Source organism: Danio aesculapii, chromosome 9 (assembly GCF_903798145.1).
Source record: "Danio aesculapii chromosome 9, fDanAes4.1, whole genome shotgun sequence".
NCBI classification, from domain to species: Eukaryota; Metazoa; Chordata; class Actinopteri; order Cypriniformes; family Danionidae; genus Danio; species Danio aesculapii.
Window position 1 is genome coordinate 9,758,314 of NC_079443.1, and position 19,822 is coordinate 9,778,135.

The window sequence follows — 19,822 nt, forward strand, 5'->3', positions numbered from 1 at the left end:
CATCTGCGAGTTCTTGTAATGGTAATGTGCTTTCATAATAATTGAAAGCGAGAGACCACCACAGTGCACCTGTCACTCTCTTTATGTAATTGGTGGTCCCCTACTGAGGGCTTCACATTACGAAACTCATGCTGACCTGAAATGATTTATGAATATGTATAATACTCTGGCCTTGAGGTGCTCCTCCATAAAGTGGAACATGCACTTGTTGTAAACTTGTGTGTTATTAAATGCAAAACAATCCAAAGGGTTCCTAAGTGGAGACCTAGGGTTTCTCTCTCTCTCTGATTATACAGACTTCCTAGTTTTGAAATGGCCTCAGCATTATGTTTTTCAATGTAGAAAAATCCATGAATATTAAATCCATAACAAGTCCATCCTGCACTGGTCCAGGTCTTACAAAATGGCAGAAAAGTTCATGTTTACCGGTAAAACACCCTTGAGAAACAAGATGCTATTGAACAGTCATGTTTACTCCTGTAGGAGTAAGGGGGGTTGGGGGTTAGGGGTTGGATAGGCGTTCGGGGGTGAGGTGTCTGAATAACACTGTTGAGAACTGGGTAAGTAACTGTTCTGTGGTTATGGAGTGGTTACTGTACTATGGAGTGGGTTTCGGGCAGCCAGTGCGATTGGATACTATCCCTTAGTTGGCAATCAGGGAGAAATAACAAAATGGGAGGGTGGCGGGAGATGGGTCTGAAATACGGGAGACTTCCGGGAAAACGAGAGACTACTGGCAAAACGGGAGTGTCGGCAGGTATGCTTTAAGCAATACTTTAACAACATAGCTTTAGTCAGTTGTATTAATTTTTGTTGCACCCATCTATAAACAATTGTTTATTAGCACAATAACTACATTACCCATGATGCCATACAAAAAAATTCCAACACCGAGTTACAACAAGTAAAATTCACCATAAGATTTTTAGACCTCTCTGTAGCAAATTACGTAAAAGTCATGACTGAGCCACCCTATAATCTCAAAATACTTAAGTATTTATATTTTATTCATATCTTTAGCAGTATTTCTCCAATTGTTGATGTCCTTGTCACAAAGTTTGAGTCGCAATGCTTCATGGGTTTGTATTTCTTCCCCTTGTTGAAGCTTGCATGTGCTTGTACTTGTCTTTTTTATAAAATTGTTTGCTTCAGATCTTACTTTGTAATATTGCAGTTCAACTCAGCTGGTTGGATTGGTGGGGAATGGTTAAAAATGCTCCAACAATGACTTAAAAAAAAAACCTATTATAAAGAGAATGGAAGGTAAACACTTCAGAAAATACAGCGACTGAGCACTAATGCACTCTCCTGTATGTGCTTTAACAATGAATTTGATTTCTTCTATGACTAAACCAACTAAAGCATTGGCAGATCATTATTATTTCTGCTTTTTTAGAGCTTCCCACATATAACACTTCATGGATGGCTTTCATTATTTCTGACTGTATAAGAGATGTTTTGTGTAAGACTTCATAATAGGCTTTGTCTGGTTACAGTAAGAATAATAACCCCTCAGTTACAATAATAATAATAGCCCCTCAGAAGATCACACTGTTGATATCTTATCCTCCGCATAACACAAACAGTGCCCAGTAGACAGTATCATCACAAAAAAAAACAACTGTACTGCTTAGATATGAACTCTCTTGATACTAAAAGAGAGCTAGTTATTGTGCACGTTCTTGAGAGCCAAATAGTGAGGTAACTGCAAATTAATGTATCATTTGGAATGGATTTTGAGAGCACATTCCAAAATCCAAAGCATTATTATTCAACATTATGCCATCCCTAAAGCTGTTGCCAGTTAAACAAGCATCACATCTCAACAGTGCCACATTGAGTATCTCCAGTGCAGACGTCTTCATTGATTTAAAAAAGGTAATCTAGTATTGTTTTACGTCAGCTAGACCAAACTGTCACATTATTTCACATCGAAATCTCAAGCATGTACTGAAAAGTAGGGTTGCATTTTAGGAGGCTAACAGGGTAGATTAAGCACTTTGCGTTTCACTAGTGACACCCGAGATGCTTTGTACCTCAAGAAGCACTGGATGTCACAGGCTCTCTGGTTACTGGATCCCATTCTGTCCTCGGTTTCCTGCCTGTGTCACATGATAGGGGTCAAGGTCACAGGACTGCATGGAAACCAGGAAGTGGATGTAAATAAAGAAAGACGTATAGATGCTGGTCTACAGATATCCTTAATTACGTTGTTGTTCAGATGCAGAGCCTCCCCCCACACCGTAAATAAAAATCTTTAATTATTTAAATGCACAATGAAATATTCACAGCAACAGAATTGTCCCCTACAGAGGGAAGTGAGGTACATGCTAGTGCTTTCTGAAACTGGACACCAACCTTTTAAACCACATCAACTAGAGTATGTAATCACTCACTACCAATACTCTGGTAACTTTACACTGACGTTTCAGATTCGCCACGCTGTGCCAGATAATCTGTCATAATAAAACATTACAAAAAACAATGCTAAAGCTTTTCCCACATCTTAGTCTTGACGTTTTAATCAATGTGGCGTCAAATGACAGAAGACCTTGTGTGTAAGAAAACAAGTTTGATTTGATTTTGGTTTGAGCAACTGAATGGTTGAATGACAAGAAATTAAAATGTATAAAGTGGTGAGGACCCTCACTAAACAGACTGGAAAAGCTAATCAGGCTAGTAAGATTAATTTGATACGCATGCAGGTGTGCTGAAGCAGGTTGTAAACATATCTGTATTATGTTGGGTCCCCAGGAGCAGAGTTAAAGACATTTGGGATGCTTTCACACTTGGTTCAATTTTCTAGTCCAAATTACCATAGTTCAATTGTCCCCCCCTTGCCACCTTCTCAGCTGGTTTGTGTTCATACTGTCTATTTTCCTACTGAACCCCGGTACGCTTGCGTAATCGAGCTGCTGTTGTGTGTACAGCAGTTGCTAGGTGTTGGATGGCCACGGAAGCCAAAGCGTCAAAACGGAAAGACATATGCACATCGCAGTCGTTCTGCTTCTACTGAATCTTTTGATTTTGGAAACATACAGAGAACGACAAAAATATTAAAAACATTCAGAACATAATGCTATGCATGCATACGTTGTTTTTGGAGAAGAAAAGCAGACATTATTATTGTTTGAACTGGGTCAGTCCCGCTTGTCACCAAGGTAACATTAGGTGATATATTACGCACACGAATTAACATTATGAAAACTAAAGTTTGTTGTACGGTTGCCAGTTGAATTATGTTACTTTGTATGATTGCTTTCATATTAAAGGTTTGCGCAAACTGTATGGCTAAGGTTTGTGAGTGCTCACCCCAGTTCAGAGGACATTGTTCACACTAGCTAAACAAACCATACAGTACTTTGACGTCAAAAGAACCAGGGTGTGGACCAAAAGTGCTAGTGTGAAAGCACCCTTGGTCTAATGAACATGGACAAATTGATAACTGAATCAATTTAACAGTTTAGGGTTTTTTGGTCAAAGCACAAAGTCATGACCTAAATATGTGTAGTTCATAAATAAAACATATAACACAACAGCCAGTTGGTTAAGGACAGTTTATGTCATGGTCTATTGAAATTCTTGATTCCTATAAAATTGTTTAAAGCAAAGGTAGTTCCAGTTTTCATCACATTTCAAAATAAATGTGATCCCTTTAAAACATTAGTAGTAGCCATAGCAACTCATTGACAGTTGCCGAAGTCTTCATTTTTCTGTGTGATTGAGGACATTGATTTACAATATGCTTCACCAGAAAGCCAATGGCGATCAATCACCCTGGCAATATGCTCAAAAAATTGTGAAGAGGTAGCTAATGTCACTATGAGATATTTGATATGCTCGTGTCATTTACCAGCACACACAGTCTCTTTATCCACGTGTCTGGTTCAAAGCGAGATTTAACGTGACGTAACTAAAGAAAATCTGGTCAAATATTGCGCTGAAAAGAGCAGTACAGTGGTTCCTCACTATAACACAGTTCACTTTTCACGGCCTCGCAGTTTGACATACTTTTTTCTACAGCGCAGTGTGTTGTGCATCATGATTAGCACATTGTGTTCTGCGTCCTGACTGGCTGTAGACCATTGTCAATCAATCTCCTCCGTGCTGTGTCTCCTGTACAGTACAGAATGCATTTAACTTGCCAAATTTAAATAAATCTTTTAATCGCTAGCAGTGTGAATCTGAAGTGCTGTACTGTATGTTTGCAAGTTTTCTCCCCACAAAGTCGACAAAACATTCTGCACCACCAAAGGCACCTGCTGGAGCACCCAAAAGACAGAGGGAGAGGCTAATCAATCGCACAAAAAGTTGAACTTTTGGACATGCTAAAAGCTGTAGGGCACCATTACAGAATAAATAAATGAAGATCAAATAGTTTTGATCTTTGGTTTCATTCTATAATACTGGACTTATTTTTATATGAAGGTTTGAACTTTAATTAAAAGAGAAAAGTGTAAAAATGTGAATGCCTGTCTGAGAAAAGTGTATAAAGTTTATGGTGAGGGTTTTTAACCTTAAAACATCTATAATAATTGTAAAAGTAAAGCTGATGACTTTGCAGATTTCGCCTATTGTGCGTTATTTTTTGAACATAACTCCCACGAATAACGAGGGAATACTGTACTACTTTTAATTTGTCTATAACTTGGTGAATGATCACAGAATAAGCAGAAACTTTACAGAGGCAACCAGTCCTTTGCCTACGTGCTGTGCATTTATATTCCTTTAATGCATGGCAAGCCATTGGCTATAGCCTTTACTTATAAACTTTTAAAGAAAGACCTATTGTGAGCTGAGAGGTTGTTAACAGATGTTATGTGCATTTGTTGATATGTAACAGCTGAATTTGTGGCGATAAACTACATTACTAATGTTTTAGAGAAGATTTTTTAAAAACACTGTGAATTAACAAAGACAATTGAATACCAATTTAATACTTAACATTTATAAAGTTTGTATTTCTCTATTTTTAATTTTCCATCACAATGCTGAATGGGATTGTAGTTTTTTCTCAGATTTATAACCTTGTATCTTGGCAAGTATGTCAGATGATTAATGATGTTTTGTTGCTAAATGTTCAAGCACCGTTGTAATTAATGTAATTTATAATTGTTGTAATTGTAATTAATGTATTCTCTGGTGTCTTCCATATTAACTTGCTTATAACTTTCTTTGATGCTTTAAATTAATTATGTTTAACCTTTTTCTACATAACACAGGTATGTAAAATCAAACCTCTTAATAACAGTAACTTAAATCTGAATGTGGATTTTACAGATAAAAACATGTTTTAAATTGTACCTGATGATGGCACTGATTAATTCTATATTATTTTTTGAAGAAAATAAATCTCTTTTTGTGATGGCCATCCTTTTATCAAAGGTCTGAACTGGAGTAAAAACAGATGGCAGTGTCGATGTGCTCCCATCACTCAAACGTAAACCCACCAGAGGTCATCCTCATAGGGACGCTCTACCTCTTAATGTCCTTATGGCACTCGGAAGCAGGAAACAGCCTTTTAATGCCCCTTAACATGTATTAGCACACGCCTGCTTCATATTTCCTTGTCTCTGCTCCTCTGTATCTCACTCCTCCTCTCGTCTGGCTCATCCGCTTCTTATTGATCCACATCGTAGCGTCCCATAACATGCGGAAGATCATGATGTTTAATATTGATCAGCTTGGTTTTGCCGGAGATTGCGATTGGGAAGTGAGAATGAGGCGAGCACAATCTGGCCTTATCAGCATTCAGATCCGGCGGGTGCAGAAGATTGCTTTGAAAATGACAGCAGGAGGAATGAAGTGTTCCCGGACAGGCGCTCTGGTAATGGAGTATCCTTGCTCCATGTCTGAAAGTGATAGGTCTGAAGAGGCCATCTCTTCTGACAGAGCTGCTGTGTATCATGCCATCCTTTAGATACGGAGTGACATGTGGAGAAGACTCAGATCAGAAACAGAAATTACTGTAGAAACAGTGACCTCAAAAAGAGTTTGGACACTTAAGAAGATTTTAAAATGTATGGACTGTCCTTGAATTACTTACATGTCAAATCCAGTAACCATCTATTTTAAGACGCAGGGTGCCTGTGTGGTTCAGATGTTCACAGTATTGTTGGTTTTATTACCACCAACTCGCATAATAAACTTATTTCCATCTGTGGAAATTGTGAATTTGTGGAAAGAAATTCTGCATATCACCAATGGTGCTGTACCAACCCCCCCCCAAATCAGAAGGTATCAGCATGCAAATGCATGTAAGCATCTCCCAACTCCCATTAAAAGGTTATTTCACTCAAAAATGAAACTCATGTTATGAATTATGTACCCTGAATTATGTTGTTCCAAACCCCAGAGACCTTTGTTCATCTTCAGAATACAAATGAAGATATTTTAGATAAAATCCAAGATCTCCCTCATCCTCCGTACACAGCAACAATCTCAACTCAAAGTCTAGAAAAATACCAACGAAGACTACCTCAAAACAGATCATATAGTTATTCAACTTACTTTAATAGCTTTATAATATTCAGATTTGATACTTTTGTGTGCACATACAACAAAAGAATAAGAATTTTATTCAACAGTTGCTTCTACTCAGTGTCAATGTAAGGTGCAGATTCATGAGTGCGCTTGCCCTATACTGACATTGAGGGAAAAAAACATAGATAGATAGTTGTTGTCTTTGTTGATGTGCGCACAAAGTATGCTCGTAGCTTCATAATATTCATATTGAACCACTAAAGACACATGGGCTATTTTTTTGTACCTTTCTGGACTGAACTGAATGACCAACACTATCTCACAGCAATTCGTAACTTTTTGATTTAGTAGCTAACTCATATGAATTCATACAATCGAACTTGTACTCGAACAATTTAGTAAGATTTGCTTATGCCCCAATGACGGTAGGGTTTAGGGGCAAGGTTGGGTGCCATGCCTCCTTTTAAAATCATGCATTATTGTACGACTGCCTTCAGCCACTAAACGTGAGGCTAAACATGAGGCTGTGTAACTATTAACAGAAATTCTCATTTTTTGATAGAGAATGTACAATTGGTATGCAGAATGTTTGAGATCCTTTATATTTATGAAATAATTGATTTATTATTTGCTTAAAGCCCAGAGTCTGAAATCATGTTGCTGATCTTTGTGCAATATGAATCAAAGAAACCGTGTACTCTTAATGTCAATCCAGTCTTTTTATATAAGTTTCCTTGGCTTTCGTAACATCTACTACACTCCTTCAGGTAATCACGGATACTGTACCACATAGTTCCATGCAGTGAAAAGAATGAATGACATGCTATTATATGCATTTTGAATGTTTTCTCTGTCTGTCTTTTTTTCCTCTCTTCCAGAGAAGTCATCTCAACTTCTCGCCCTTCGGTGTGCAGGGGCAGCGCTGTAGGCTGGAGGGCTGAATGAGCCCTCAGGCCTGTGTAGGGATGGGGTGAGTTCTGGGTCTATAGCACAGTACCTCACTGCCCTTCACCCTCGCAATTTCCTGTCTTTTACGTTTCCTTTTTTGCCTCCCATACTTTTGAAGGAAACTGCAGTTCTTACAATATCTAGGAAGTGATAGGAAAGATGCAGTCACGGTATAATTATTAAAAAAAATAGTTCATTCAAAAATGAAAACCACCATCATTTTCTCATCTACTTATGACGTTCCAAATTTGGTACTTTTTGTCAGTGTGAAAAACACTCAAATAATGTTTCCAGTAAAACTGTAAGTTTAATTGACATTATCAACAATAAAAATGTAATTGTTGATTAGTATTTTAATCATGTTGTGCCAGAATGTAGTTCTAAGCTTCCAAGTTCAAACCGCACATTGACCAATCAGTTTCCTACTAGTGCCTACAGCACCGAATAAAACTTGAATGAGCATAAGAAGGTATGTTGAAAGACAAGTACAATTTAATTATGTAATCAAATGAAATTAACTAAATGGAACGCCTAAACAATGTGTCATGTTACTTCAGGAAGCACATATTTATCACACTTTTTGGTATAAAAAAATACGTTTAAGGGGAAAACCCTATTGTTAAAGAAAGCTTGGGTTGTAACTGGTGGTAGAGTTTGCTATTGGGTGAACTATTGATAATGTAAGGTACAGTTAGCATGTAATGGAGCAAGCTCTTCAAACAGTTAGAACTAAATCAGCCATTGTTTACTTGAAAACGAGCTGCAGTTTTTATTGAATATCCCCCATTTCTCACCGCTGGCTCTTGTTTTGTTGCTGCATACATAGCAAACCTATTCTTTTCTTGATGCCTTATTTAATCAGTCTCTTCACGTTCTGCTTTCTTTCGTTTTCCAAGTTTTGCTCATTGACTTTCCTTTGACATGAAGGCTCTTTTCGGAGTATTTCCTCATGCAGAGATGTTCACTGTTGCCTGCTGAATCATGCTTTACAGGGAGCGTTGAACACAGCCTGAATCAATGCCACTTGCTCTTATGTTTCAAACCACAAATAAATGTTCACATGTGCTGCACATATGGACAGAGGAAACTGTGTAACTGATGGCCACTATATTTGATTAAAAATGAGTTATCAATAATGAGACTTAAATTTCCACTGTTACTATATAAACTCACCTATTTTGAGTAGCAGTAGTTTGATCGATACTATTTTACCACTAAGACATGGGTTGCCTCCAAAATCGCCTACTACTCATTAGGTATTACATTTCAATTAGAATTTACTACATGACTGTTTGAAAAGTACGTTCTATACAGTATGAATGTGAGTAATATGAATTGAACTTGGACATACTACATCTACCATTTGCCATCATCATGTGATCTACCCACATCAGTTGCATCACTTACATTCATGAATTCTCTCGCGTGGCATTATGAGATAGCGTAGCATCCATCGAATGTACACTTCACAATCTGACAGGAAGTAGTAGGACATCTGGGTACTTTTTGCAAACTGTTTTTCGAATTCTATGAATTTAGACATACTACTCGGCTCAAATACTGTTTTAAGCATACTATATAGTATGAAAGTATGCGATTTTGGACACAGCAACAGAGCATGTTCTGCTAGAAAACACAGGAAGCCGTGCTGTGTTGCATCAAGCAACCACCACTGTTCAGAGCAGAAAAGAAGAAATAAAAATGTGCTAGCAGTATGTCTTCTACTTGGGACTGGGATATTTCAGACTGGACCAGTAAAACAGATGGTTTCCCAAGTATTAGCAACTAATTAGCTAAACTAAATAAAGCATTTGAAAATTCTTCACCCAACTGATCACTATGGTTTCACAATGCTACCGCATAGGATGTGCCATGCCAGAATCAACAATGTTTGGAAGGGTCATCCAAACAAAGTGAAAAGTTTTTATAGACCGATAAAAAAAAAGATAGAAGTTCTTAAGATAACTGAAAAATTTCAACTGTATTGTATTCCAGAAACCAGCCACTGTCCGCCATCAAAACTGTGAATTTCACTGCTTTAGAAACCCTAGTATGGGTTGTTTGGTTGCAATTACATCTACCAATACAAGTATGTAAATATAAGTTGCTAGACTTTTTTATATTAACACATTTTTTATATTAACACATTGGTTATACAGTGCCTATAGAAAAGCATACCCCTTTGGAATAATTACTTTATTTGACATACAGCCTGAAATCAAATCCCATTTCCAAATAACTTTTCCAGCCTTTAAAAATATATTGTAGCATTCTCCTATCCTGTGCCTTTCAACAACTTTATCCTGAAGGTCTTTATTAAAGCAGGCCGGGTTGTAATGTAATTAAAACTATAGATTTTGCACAGGGTATGATGATTTTCTGTAGGCACTATATACACATACACACAGCACAGTATTGGATCAGCACAAGGTATCGGTCAAACCCTGGGCCCAAGTATTGGAATTGGTTATTGGAAAGGGTATCTCTAACATACATCATAGCAACATGTCAAAGGTCAACGTTGTTTTGAATATAAAAGCACAGTAAAAAGTATTTAATACAGTAACAATCAACAAGACCCAAATTTAAAAACTAAAACGTAGATGTAACAAAATTAGCATAAGCATTAAGTTGTTGTATACTGTACTTAGGCCCAATCCCAATTCTATTTTTGTAAGGGGAAGGGCTTCACAAATTTACCCCTAAAAATTGGGACAGCACTACAACACCTGCACACGTCATCATATGTCATCGCGATCTCTTGCTTCATGTGAGATCAGATGATCGCGACTGCTGTAGTTATTACAGTTGTGCTATTTTTTTGGTTTTCATCTTCAGGAAATAACATATATTATTTTATCATAACGATCTAATGTGGCAATAAGATCTTAATGTACTGTGTATTTACACAGTGGCCATATTCATCTATGTAAACACACAAACACAACATTAACATTATAACAAAAAGCTCATTCTCAGCCTCAGGTATTCCAGTGTCATCGAGTAACAGAATGTGTGGGGGCTGCTGTATAGGAGTTATGATTAGGGATTATAGATCGCAAAATTTAGCAGGTGTTTTTTTTAAAGCATGACGGTTTAACATGAACGCGGTTATGAATATAATAAAACATTTGTTTCTCTTGATTTGTGGATCACCTTACTTCCGGGTTCAGCAATACTGCCGTTGTGGCTGGTGTATTCTGGGAAATTTTCTTGCCCCTTGGTTTCAAGCGTGGTCCTGAAAAATCTTTGATTGAAAGGGGTGTTCACCCTTTCCCCTTAGCCCTACGACTTTAAGCTAAAGAGAAATGGGACACCCCTACCCCTTGGCGTGTACATGCAAAACGAGGGTTAGGGGTAAGGGGAAGGGCTAAGGGGTAGAATTGGAATTGGGCCTTATTTATGTGTCAGGTACTCAAGTAAACATAACGTTCATTCATTCCATACACAGCATTAGCGTGTGTGGCTGTTATCACGAGGCATTTGTTGTTATCCTTGAACTCTGTTGTTCACTTTACCTCAGGCGTCCTCCTGCTTCTTGGCTGTAAGCTAATATAGGTTTAGGAGTCACTCAGGGTGTCAGATCAGCCTATAAAACCTTTAAATTATCAGGATTCTCTAGACTTGGCCTGCCACAACCTGGTTTGATACGCCTCTTGGAGCTTTTTGATGTCCTCAAATGTTCTGAAGGATTTTCAGGAACATGAAGAGAAACAGCTGAGATGTGTTTGTTAGAGGATTATGGGCTAGCCCTTTTAATTACCGGTCCTTCTGCACCCATAGGAATTCAATTACTGGTAAAGAGCATGAACTTGGACCAAGCCAAGGATCATATGTTGGTGTTTGTTTGTTAGGTACTGCGGCATTGCCAAAGACATGCTTAAGAGTTTCTCAGAAGATGTTGAAGTGCATTTGGAAAAATTGGCAAATATTTAAATCCATGTCAACCATATGCAGGTTGGTAATCACCATCATTTGGCTAGGATTGTTTTGAACTCAAGGAGGCTGCACCACTTCAAGTGCATGCACATCTTAATCCTAATCCCATGTCTTTTTTTAATTGCACATGACCAAGCTCAGTGACATTGGTTGAAAACAAGCTAGTTAAAGACTTTTTCTTCTTTTAGTGGTTTTAATTAGATCAGGCTAGATTTGCACAAGGGGTCCACACAACAATACTGTTCCATTCATCCACTGCTGCTGTCAACTGATCCACAGAAGTCACTCAATTTGACATTAAGTTCCTCTGTTTGTGGATGACAATCTTCAATAAACACAGTTTGCAAGTGTACTGGATGGAAGACTTTCAGAGAAGTCCATCAGGTTCCAAATAGTTTGAAGAAACATGATGACAACTGGAAGCCAAGGGTTCAAAACAACTGGCAGTGTGCTTGATAGATGAGATACGATGAATAATCCATGTCTAAATGAGCACGAAACCCCACTGAATCCTCAGAAATGGAACATTCTGCAGTTCATAGAATTATACAGACGCTTCCATGTTTGTTTATCAAGATTATGGCTAATCTCATAATGCTTGCAGATATCAGTAAGACTTTCAAGTATGCTCAGCTGTTTTCCATGTTACTTGTTTTAACACCATTAGTCAGATTTTCTAAATCATCACAAAATCAGTGCTTCAGTTCCATCTTGCAGTAAGGCAGGAAAACAGGCAACACATTTAGCAAAAAGTCCCCATTATAGACATGGTTCATTAGTTCTACTATAGTAGTTCTGTACTATGTATTTTTGAAAATACAAAGTAAATACTATTATATTTACAGTACGGTATAAATAAGATAATCAGTCAATACTATGATACATGTCAAAAACTGTAAAAAAATGTGAAGTATTATCTATATGCTTGTAATCATTAATACATTACAATGATATACTTAAAATCTAGGCTATGTCTCTCAACACTACATTGCCAAAAGTTTTTGGGACATCTCTCTGTACATACATGAACTTTAAATGACATCCCAAAGTTAATCTGTAGGGTCTAACATGGAGTTGGCCCATCATTTGCAGCTATAACAGCTGGACATTTTTGTCCATTCTTCCTAGATGCACATATTTTGAGGTCAGGCACTGATATTGAATGAGAAGAATTACAGTCTCCACTCTAATTTCCACAAAAGGTGTTCATTGGGTTGAGGACTCAAGTCAGTTAAGTTCCTTTATACCAAGCTCCTCATCCATGTCTTTGTATATCTTGCATTGTACACCAGTGCTTAGTCATGTTGGAACAGGAAGGGTCATGCCCAAACAGTTCACACAAAGTTGGAAGCATGAAACAGTCCAAAATGTCTTGGTATGCTGAAGTATTAAGAGTTCCTTTCACTGAAACTAACAGGCCAACAGACCCACACCATAATTACCCCTTCACCAAATTGACTCTTGACACAATGCAATCAGGCATTTTTCTTCAATGCAGGCAGCAACAAGGCATTGGTGATTATTCTTATTGCTTAAAAAAAATAAAAAAAATCTATAAACTGGGACCCATCATCCCAAGGGGTGGGACAGAGTAAAATAGGAGGAGCTTACTAATCTTATTAAAGTTTAAATGACAAGAGTCATTGGAGAATGAAACTCCAATTGAGAGATTAACACACAGCTCTTTATAGACCATAGTCTATAAAGTGTATTCACCCTTTAAAAACTCAAAACACAAACGTTTTTTGGCTCTAACGCTCACCGCTGATAATCAAGCAGTAATACAGGTACTGAAAAATAGCCATGGATATCACAGCAGATCCATGATAGACGTGGTGGAGAAAACCCATTCTGCAGACAGGCTGGTGTAACAGCTGAGAGAATGGGAGTAAACGTTACCTCACTAAAATAGCAGTAGTCAACGGATCCACAGATAGAAGCATAGATGGAATTTTACATCTTTTGTTTCCTCTCCTGAAATGACATAGTCGGTCCTGAATTCTGCTGTAACTTCGGTCCTCAGTGAAAGATTCACAAGCTGAAAATTGTGAACAGTTGTCTGATTTTTAAGCAGTTAGAGCATTTTAATTACTTCCACTCGCCTACTTCACCATAGTAAGCTATACTGCGATGTAGTGCAAAAAAGATGAATGACAAATGACATCAGGACAAAATAACCTGTTATGATCTATTACTGAACAGACACTGAATAGTCTGTCTGCACCCCAATGCATCGAAAAAGTAACTTGATTAATTAAATTATCTCAAAGGGACATTTATTAAATATATATATATTTTTTTTTATTTAATCTCCAACCATACTAGTCAGTTGATTACTGTGGGCCGGGAAGTGCAAAACAATATTACAAAGTGTGTAACGCTTTTACGAAGCTTGAGACAAATTTACATTTTGAGAAACCTTTTTACCTATCATAAGACACAATTACATTGGAAAAACTATTTTACCAAGGACAAAACAAATGTACATTTTAGAAAACAAAATTAACAAGACGCAAAACACTTTTACCAGTCCCGAAACAAATTTACAATGACAGATTCTTTACGGAAAGGGACTATACCACACACCGGAAAACATTAGCTCGTATGTGACTTTGTAGACACAGGTTAACACGAGTCCAAAGACAGTTATACAACGATAAAAATCATGGTTTGACCAACTGCGATAAAGCATCGTTTTGTCCTTTCGAGCTATTCTGAGAAAACATTAGTGTGAGAGTATGTAGAAACATGTAAACGCAAGTACACGTCTACAACCTCAACGTGTACACCGGAATAGCTCAGTTAGGTTGATTGATACATGTGCTAAACCTTTTGACTTGGGTTCGAATCCCGTTGATGACATGTCAGTTATAGATATTTCTTTACATTAATATTGGTTATATACTGTTCTGCCACACAAATATTAAAATAAATAATGTTTACAATGACACTGACACCAAGTAATAAGATTATTTATTCGGGATGGGGCATGTTTTGTTGCTGTGAAAAAGTGACGAATCTGCCAATGTGCAAATGTGAATAGTTTACATTTGGAAAAGGGTCCTCAGTTAACACAGGCACCAGTTAAACCGTAACACCGGCTTTGTTCAGCTTACTTTTAAGTGTCCTCAAGCAGATGCTTACACCGTGTAGAATTGACATCATGTCCACGATTACAGCATAAGAGTGGCCCTCATTAAAATATTGAACACATTGATGCAGTTTGTCTGTTGTTTCCTTCTGGGCGGCGTACTTTATAAACTCCAAACACCAACCACATGTAAAGCAAAACCGTGCTAAGCTGCTGATGTGTTTGCCACGAAACGGGAAAAACAACCCTGGACCGTTCGGTCACCATAAATTTATTTACTCCAAGTACTCCTCAACACGAGTTTACCGTGCTCACCACCAACGACAACAACACTTTTCCCCATGTCACTTCCGGTGTGTGGTACATTCCCTTTACGTAAAGAATCTGTAATTGTAAATGCATTTCGGGACTGGTAAAAGTGTTTTGCGTCTTGTTATTTTTTTTTCTAAAATGTAAATTCGTTTGTCCGTGGTAAAATCATTTTTCCAGTGTAATTGTGTCTTATGATAGGTAAAAAATGTCTAAATTTGTTTCGAGCTTCGTAAAAGTGTTTCACACTTTGTAATATTGTTTTGCACTTCCTGGCCTCCGTAGTTGAGGCTTTTTAAAAATCTGCTTTTTAATTGTTCAACTGAGCTAATAGACAAAAAACTATTCTATTTTAATATAATTTTATCAAACTCTAGTTACACACCAGTTTATACCTTTTCCCCTGCTTATCTATGATCAGAACAGACATGCAACACATTTCCAGCTTGTGACCCACCAGTTGAGACACTTTGACAAATGCCAAAAAAGCATGAGCCATGAAAAGCTATTTTATCAGTCATCATTACTGCCACCACAATATGAATGCATCCTGTGTTGCCATTCACAACTTAGATAAGATATATAATATTCTCTCATATAAAAGGACAATAGAGCGAACATTAAAGGTGGAGAAAGTGACGTGTATGTTCCACCCAGTGAAAAAGACCCATAATATGCGTGTTAATAATGATTCCCTGACCTTTGCCCTCTGAATCCAGATTGCTTTAGTAAATGTTTGGGGCAAATGCAGCATCGTCCTCATAGATGATAAGAGCGTGATGAGGCGCACATGTCCCCACTGACCTTTCACTGCGCTGACATTCAAGCTTGACCCGTATTGAGTACCAGCCTATATCTCATGAAGGGGTGATTTGGGCTGAATGTCAGGCCACGGGCCGCCCCCCTCCCCTGGGACTGCTTATTTCCATGTGTCCTCCCCTTCTCTGCTGACCAGCTGCCCTTATTTACATGCACACTTTCAAAATTACAGCTCTGTGGTTTGGCATGTTCTGTTATTATTGTGCTGTTTGAGGATTTAAAAATACCATGCTTTAGCAATGACAAGTATATGTTGGTAATATATGTATTATTATTGAGGGATTTTACATAATTAAAAAAAGATAAAAACAAGATAGTTTGAGTGTGTTTGATTTAAAGTAAATGTTATCCTTTAAAAAAGAAAAAAAAAGAATATTACCAAATTAAGGAATTGTTAACTGTTGGTAAAATATAATATTATAGCACATCTTTTTTTGTGAATCTCATATCGAAACATCGTTTTCATCCTAAGAACTATGTAAGATAAGATCAGTTTAATCAGCAAAATATGTTTTTTAATGATATATATATATATATATATATATATATATATATATATATATATATATATATATATATATATATATATATATATATATAAAAGATTCTGACGGCATGATATCCTTGGATAAAAATAACTCGGTATTGTGATTACTGTTCTAAAATGTTAAAATGTTCTTTTTAAATGTCTGGGTAAAAAAAATTACAAAAAATGTTCCCCTTTGAAAACAATATATTTTATTTTTTGAAAGATTTATAATATTTTGGAACAGTAAACATTTCAGGCTAATTTATATATGTATATACATACATATATATACACATGCATACATATATATACACATGCATACATATATATATATATATATATATATATATATATATATATATACACACATACATACATATATACACACACATATATATAATTGGGGTGGGGGGCTTTTTCTTGTTTGGAAACCTCCAGAGAGCCCATCTCATCTGAATTGCAAAGCTTGAACCACTGAATATTCTGTCAATTGATTGTCAAAGAACTGGATGTCCCCACTGGATTGAGAGGCAGGTCTATATTTAGAGTGTAAGTGGTCGTGTTGCCCGCCTGTCTGTATCCACATCTCTAAGTGTGCATGCGTGCCCTTTGATGAAGCACATAAATAATGCAAGGTTAAACATAATGATTTTTTCCTGAATATGAATAGCTGCAAATGATCCAGGTGCTCTGTGTGTGGCTTTGTGTACTGTCCAGATTGCATTACAGGTGTGAATGGCAGTGATTGACATAGACTTCGTGCTTGGTTTTAATGAGTGTGTGTGGTTTGTTTGGTTGGGTATACTGTGCCCCATCTTTGTGCTTCTCTTCTGCTCGGATAGTGATGTCAGAACTGTGAAGCGACAGTGAGGTGTAAATTATGGATCAGTACTTTCCAGCAGAACGTGGGTGTGTGTTTGTCTGTAAATGGATTCCTAGAAAACGCTGCTGATATACTGTAACATCACCACTCTCACAATGTTTCCGGATGAGTTGCCTTTCAGAGCACGCCAGAGAGGTAAAATAGGCCAGGGCTGTCCCGTTACGTCATTTGAGATACTCTAACAGCACTAGTTGGGTTTCCATAACCCAGGGTTAATGTGCATTTTTAAGTGTCGTGAAAAAATATGCCAAATAAAAATTCCTCAAATTGCCAAAAAGTTTTTCAGCTCACTTGAGGTGGTGTTGGACTTGTAAAAAAGGGGTTTTAAGAGTTCAGGAGCGGGAGAAAGCCCTAAGCTCAGAAGATCCTTGAGATTGGGGCTCCCTCCAGTTTGAAGGGCGAGAGGGCAGTCTGAGCTCAGGTAGATCTTGAGAACTCCCCTGCTTGTTATGGCTAATGAGTTAGGATTTGCTATGAGATATAGCCGACTAAGAGTTCGTCATGATGCCACTATGGATTAGTCAATTTACTTATGTTGTCTTTGGATGGTGGGAGGAACTCAGGAAACCCATGGAAAACTTATGCATGCATAGGTAGAAAATGAAGAATAGGATATTCTTTCAACCACTTCATTTGAGCGTAAAATATTTTTTATCCCATTTGGAGGTTATTGTGAAATGTATGTTCCATATTTTCTGTTCTCTCAATTTGAAAAGCTACTCAAATGTACATGAAGTTTTCAGTTGAAAAAATTGGAGACCTGATCTCATTACAATTGCAGAAGTCTAAATGACTGAAAATTTCCTGTCAAAATGGGATGCTTCACCTGGAGCAACCTTGCTCAAGGACAGTAATAGCTTCAGGGTTCAGTCCAGGTTAACAGCCCAGATTTGCACTTGTTAAGCTCCATAATTACGTACAAAAGACTGTTTGTAACGTCCATTTAACTTCAACAATAATAACTTATGACAGTCTTTCATTTGGCATTACAGTTCTGCCCTTACTCAATCTGTGCCAACACACTCAGTTGGCATCATATTAGTGAGAGAGAACAAATGGAAAGGGGGTTTTCTCTTTGGCTAAACTAAAGCCATGTGATTTCCTCTTAACACTTCATCCGTCATGAATGGATCAGAGGCACAGTCAGAGGTCCTGTTCCATTTGTGGCATTTACCAGCTGCACATGATTGGGATGAATTGATTTATCTGTTTATTGATTGGGCTTGTATGATGGATGAGAGATGCCCGAGGGTGGGTTTTGTGTAAAGTTGATTTTCCTGTTGCATCAAGAAGAATGTCAGGAGAGTTGTGTTTGTTTTACATCAGTAGGTCCTTTTTTACAGGTTCACACTCATTTTACACATTCACACTCCTTTCTAATTTGCTTTACACTGCAAAAATAAAGGTTCTTTAAAAAAAATCATCCATATAATGACTTGCATACCAATCTTATATAATGAATACAAGAGTGAAGGATCTGTGTCAGATTCTTACACATCTAAGAACGCATTTTATGTGCATGTTTTTTTTTTCTTTTCTACATCATGGAAACATGTGTTTGCCTACAGTAATCCATCAAATGCTGGGCACATTTATTTTGCTGCTTAGATGCTTTGACTCCTATCATTTGTGTTATTGTAATTATATGTAAATTATATCAAATTTACAGTGTACAATATTGGTGTTATGTTCAGTTTGATCATTATTTTAAGTAATGTAGATACTCAGCAGTCATAGTAGACAGCCATGCTCCTGGAGGGAAACCATAATGCAGAGCTTAGCCCAGATCAAACATACCTGAAGCAACTCCTCAAAGGATTCAAGACTACGAGAAAATATCAGGCAGGTGTTTAGGAGCCTGGGTTGTAGCTAAAGTGTACAAAAGTAAGTTCTCTTGGAACAAGGTTGACAACCCCTGGTGAAGATACATTCATTATACACTGTACTAAAATGACCTCTTATTTCCTCAGGTGCCCCAGAGGTCACGTGTGTGTGGGGAACAGCGGGCCACTCTGCAGGAATTACTGCGCTGGCGGAGAAGTGTCTGCGATGGCCGACCAGACTGGCAGAATGCTTGGCTCCACACAAACCCCTCACCCACCCTAACAGTCAAGACCAAGAGCCCCAGAAAGAAAGCATCACCCTAGAGACTGTGGTCTTCCTGAGTTCACCTTCAGTTAAACCCCACTCCTTAGGCCTGATGATCCATTTTTTTACCCTTTGCATAGGGGTAGCATCTTCAGAGTCAGACTCGAACTCATGAAAGGATGGCGTTCCATCCTAAATTGTTCTTGTTCCTCTTCTCTTTTGAAATGGAAAATTGTTTGACATTCTCTTTACAACTAATGGCCAAATAATATGGAGACCACCAAGCCCTATCCTGAATAGTCATTGCCAGGCAGATGAAAGGGAAATGGCTTTTATGAATCCCCATTTGCGGTGTCCTAAATGTTAAGCCTTTTGGAGAGAAAAAAAAATCTCATGTCGTCTTGATTGCTACTCATCAATGCTATCTTAGGGCTGTGCAAACATATCTCCACTGTGCTGCAGTGTGTTATAGTCTACATCGTGGGCCAAATTTTAGGTTTAAACCCTGGTGCTGGTTGCTCCACATGTGGCTGTTGTTGCCTGGGTTGGGTAAAAAGTGCCAGTTCTGTTCCAACTCAAGCACCTGAGGCATGTGGTAGTGACTGACCTTAAAGTTTACAAGACAAAAAAAAACTTTGTGTTGGCGTCTTGGTCTAGCTTTGTGAACGAAGTCCTTCAGGTTCAGAGAAGCAGCTACACCTCATGCTTTTTCAGGTGCTTTGGTTACCCTCTA

General features: G+C 37.7%; 1 protein-coding gene across 1 annotated transcript in view; it reads left to right on the plus strand.

Annotated features, from left to right (window-relative positions):
- Positions 1-19,198, plus strand: part of LOC130234589 (unconventional myosin-XVI-like) — a 35,338-nt gene extending 16,140 nt beyond the window's left edge. Inside the window, exon 6 of the mRNA XM_056464831.1 lies at positions 18,972-19,198. Coding sequence (XP_056320806.1) covers positions 18,972-19,148 — 177 coding nt within the window. The 3' untranslated portion in view covers positions 19,149-19,198. The remainder of the gene's footprint in view (positions 1-18,971) is intronic.
- The last annotated feature ends 624 nt before the right edge of the window (positions 19,199-19,822 follow it).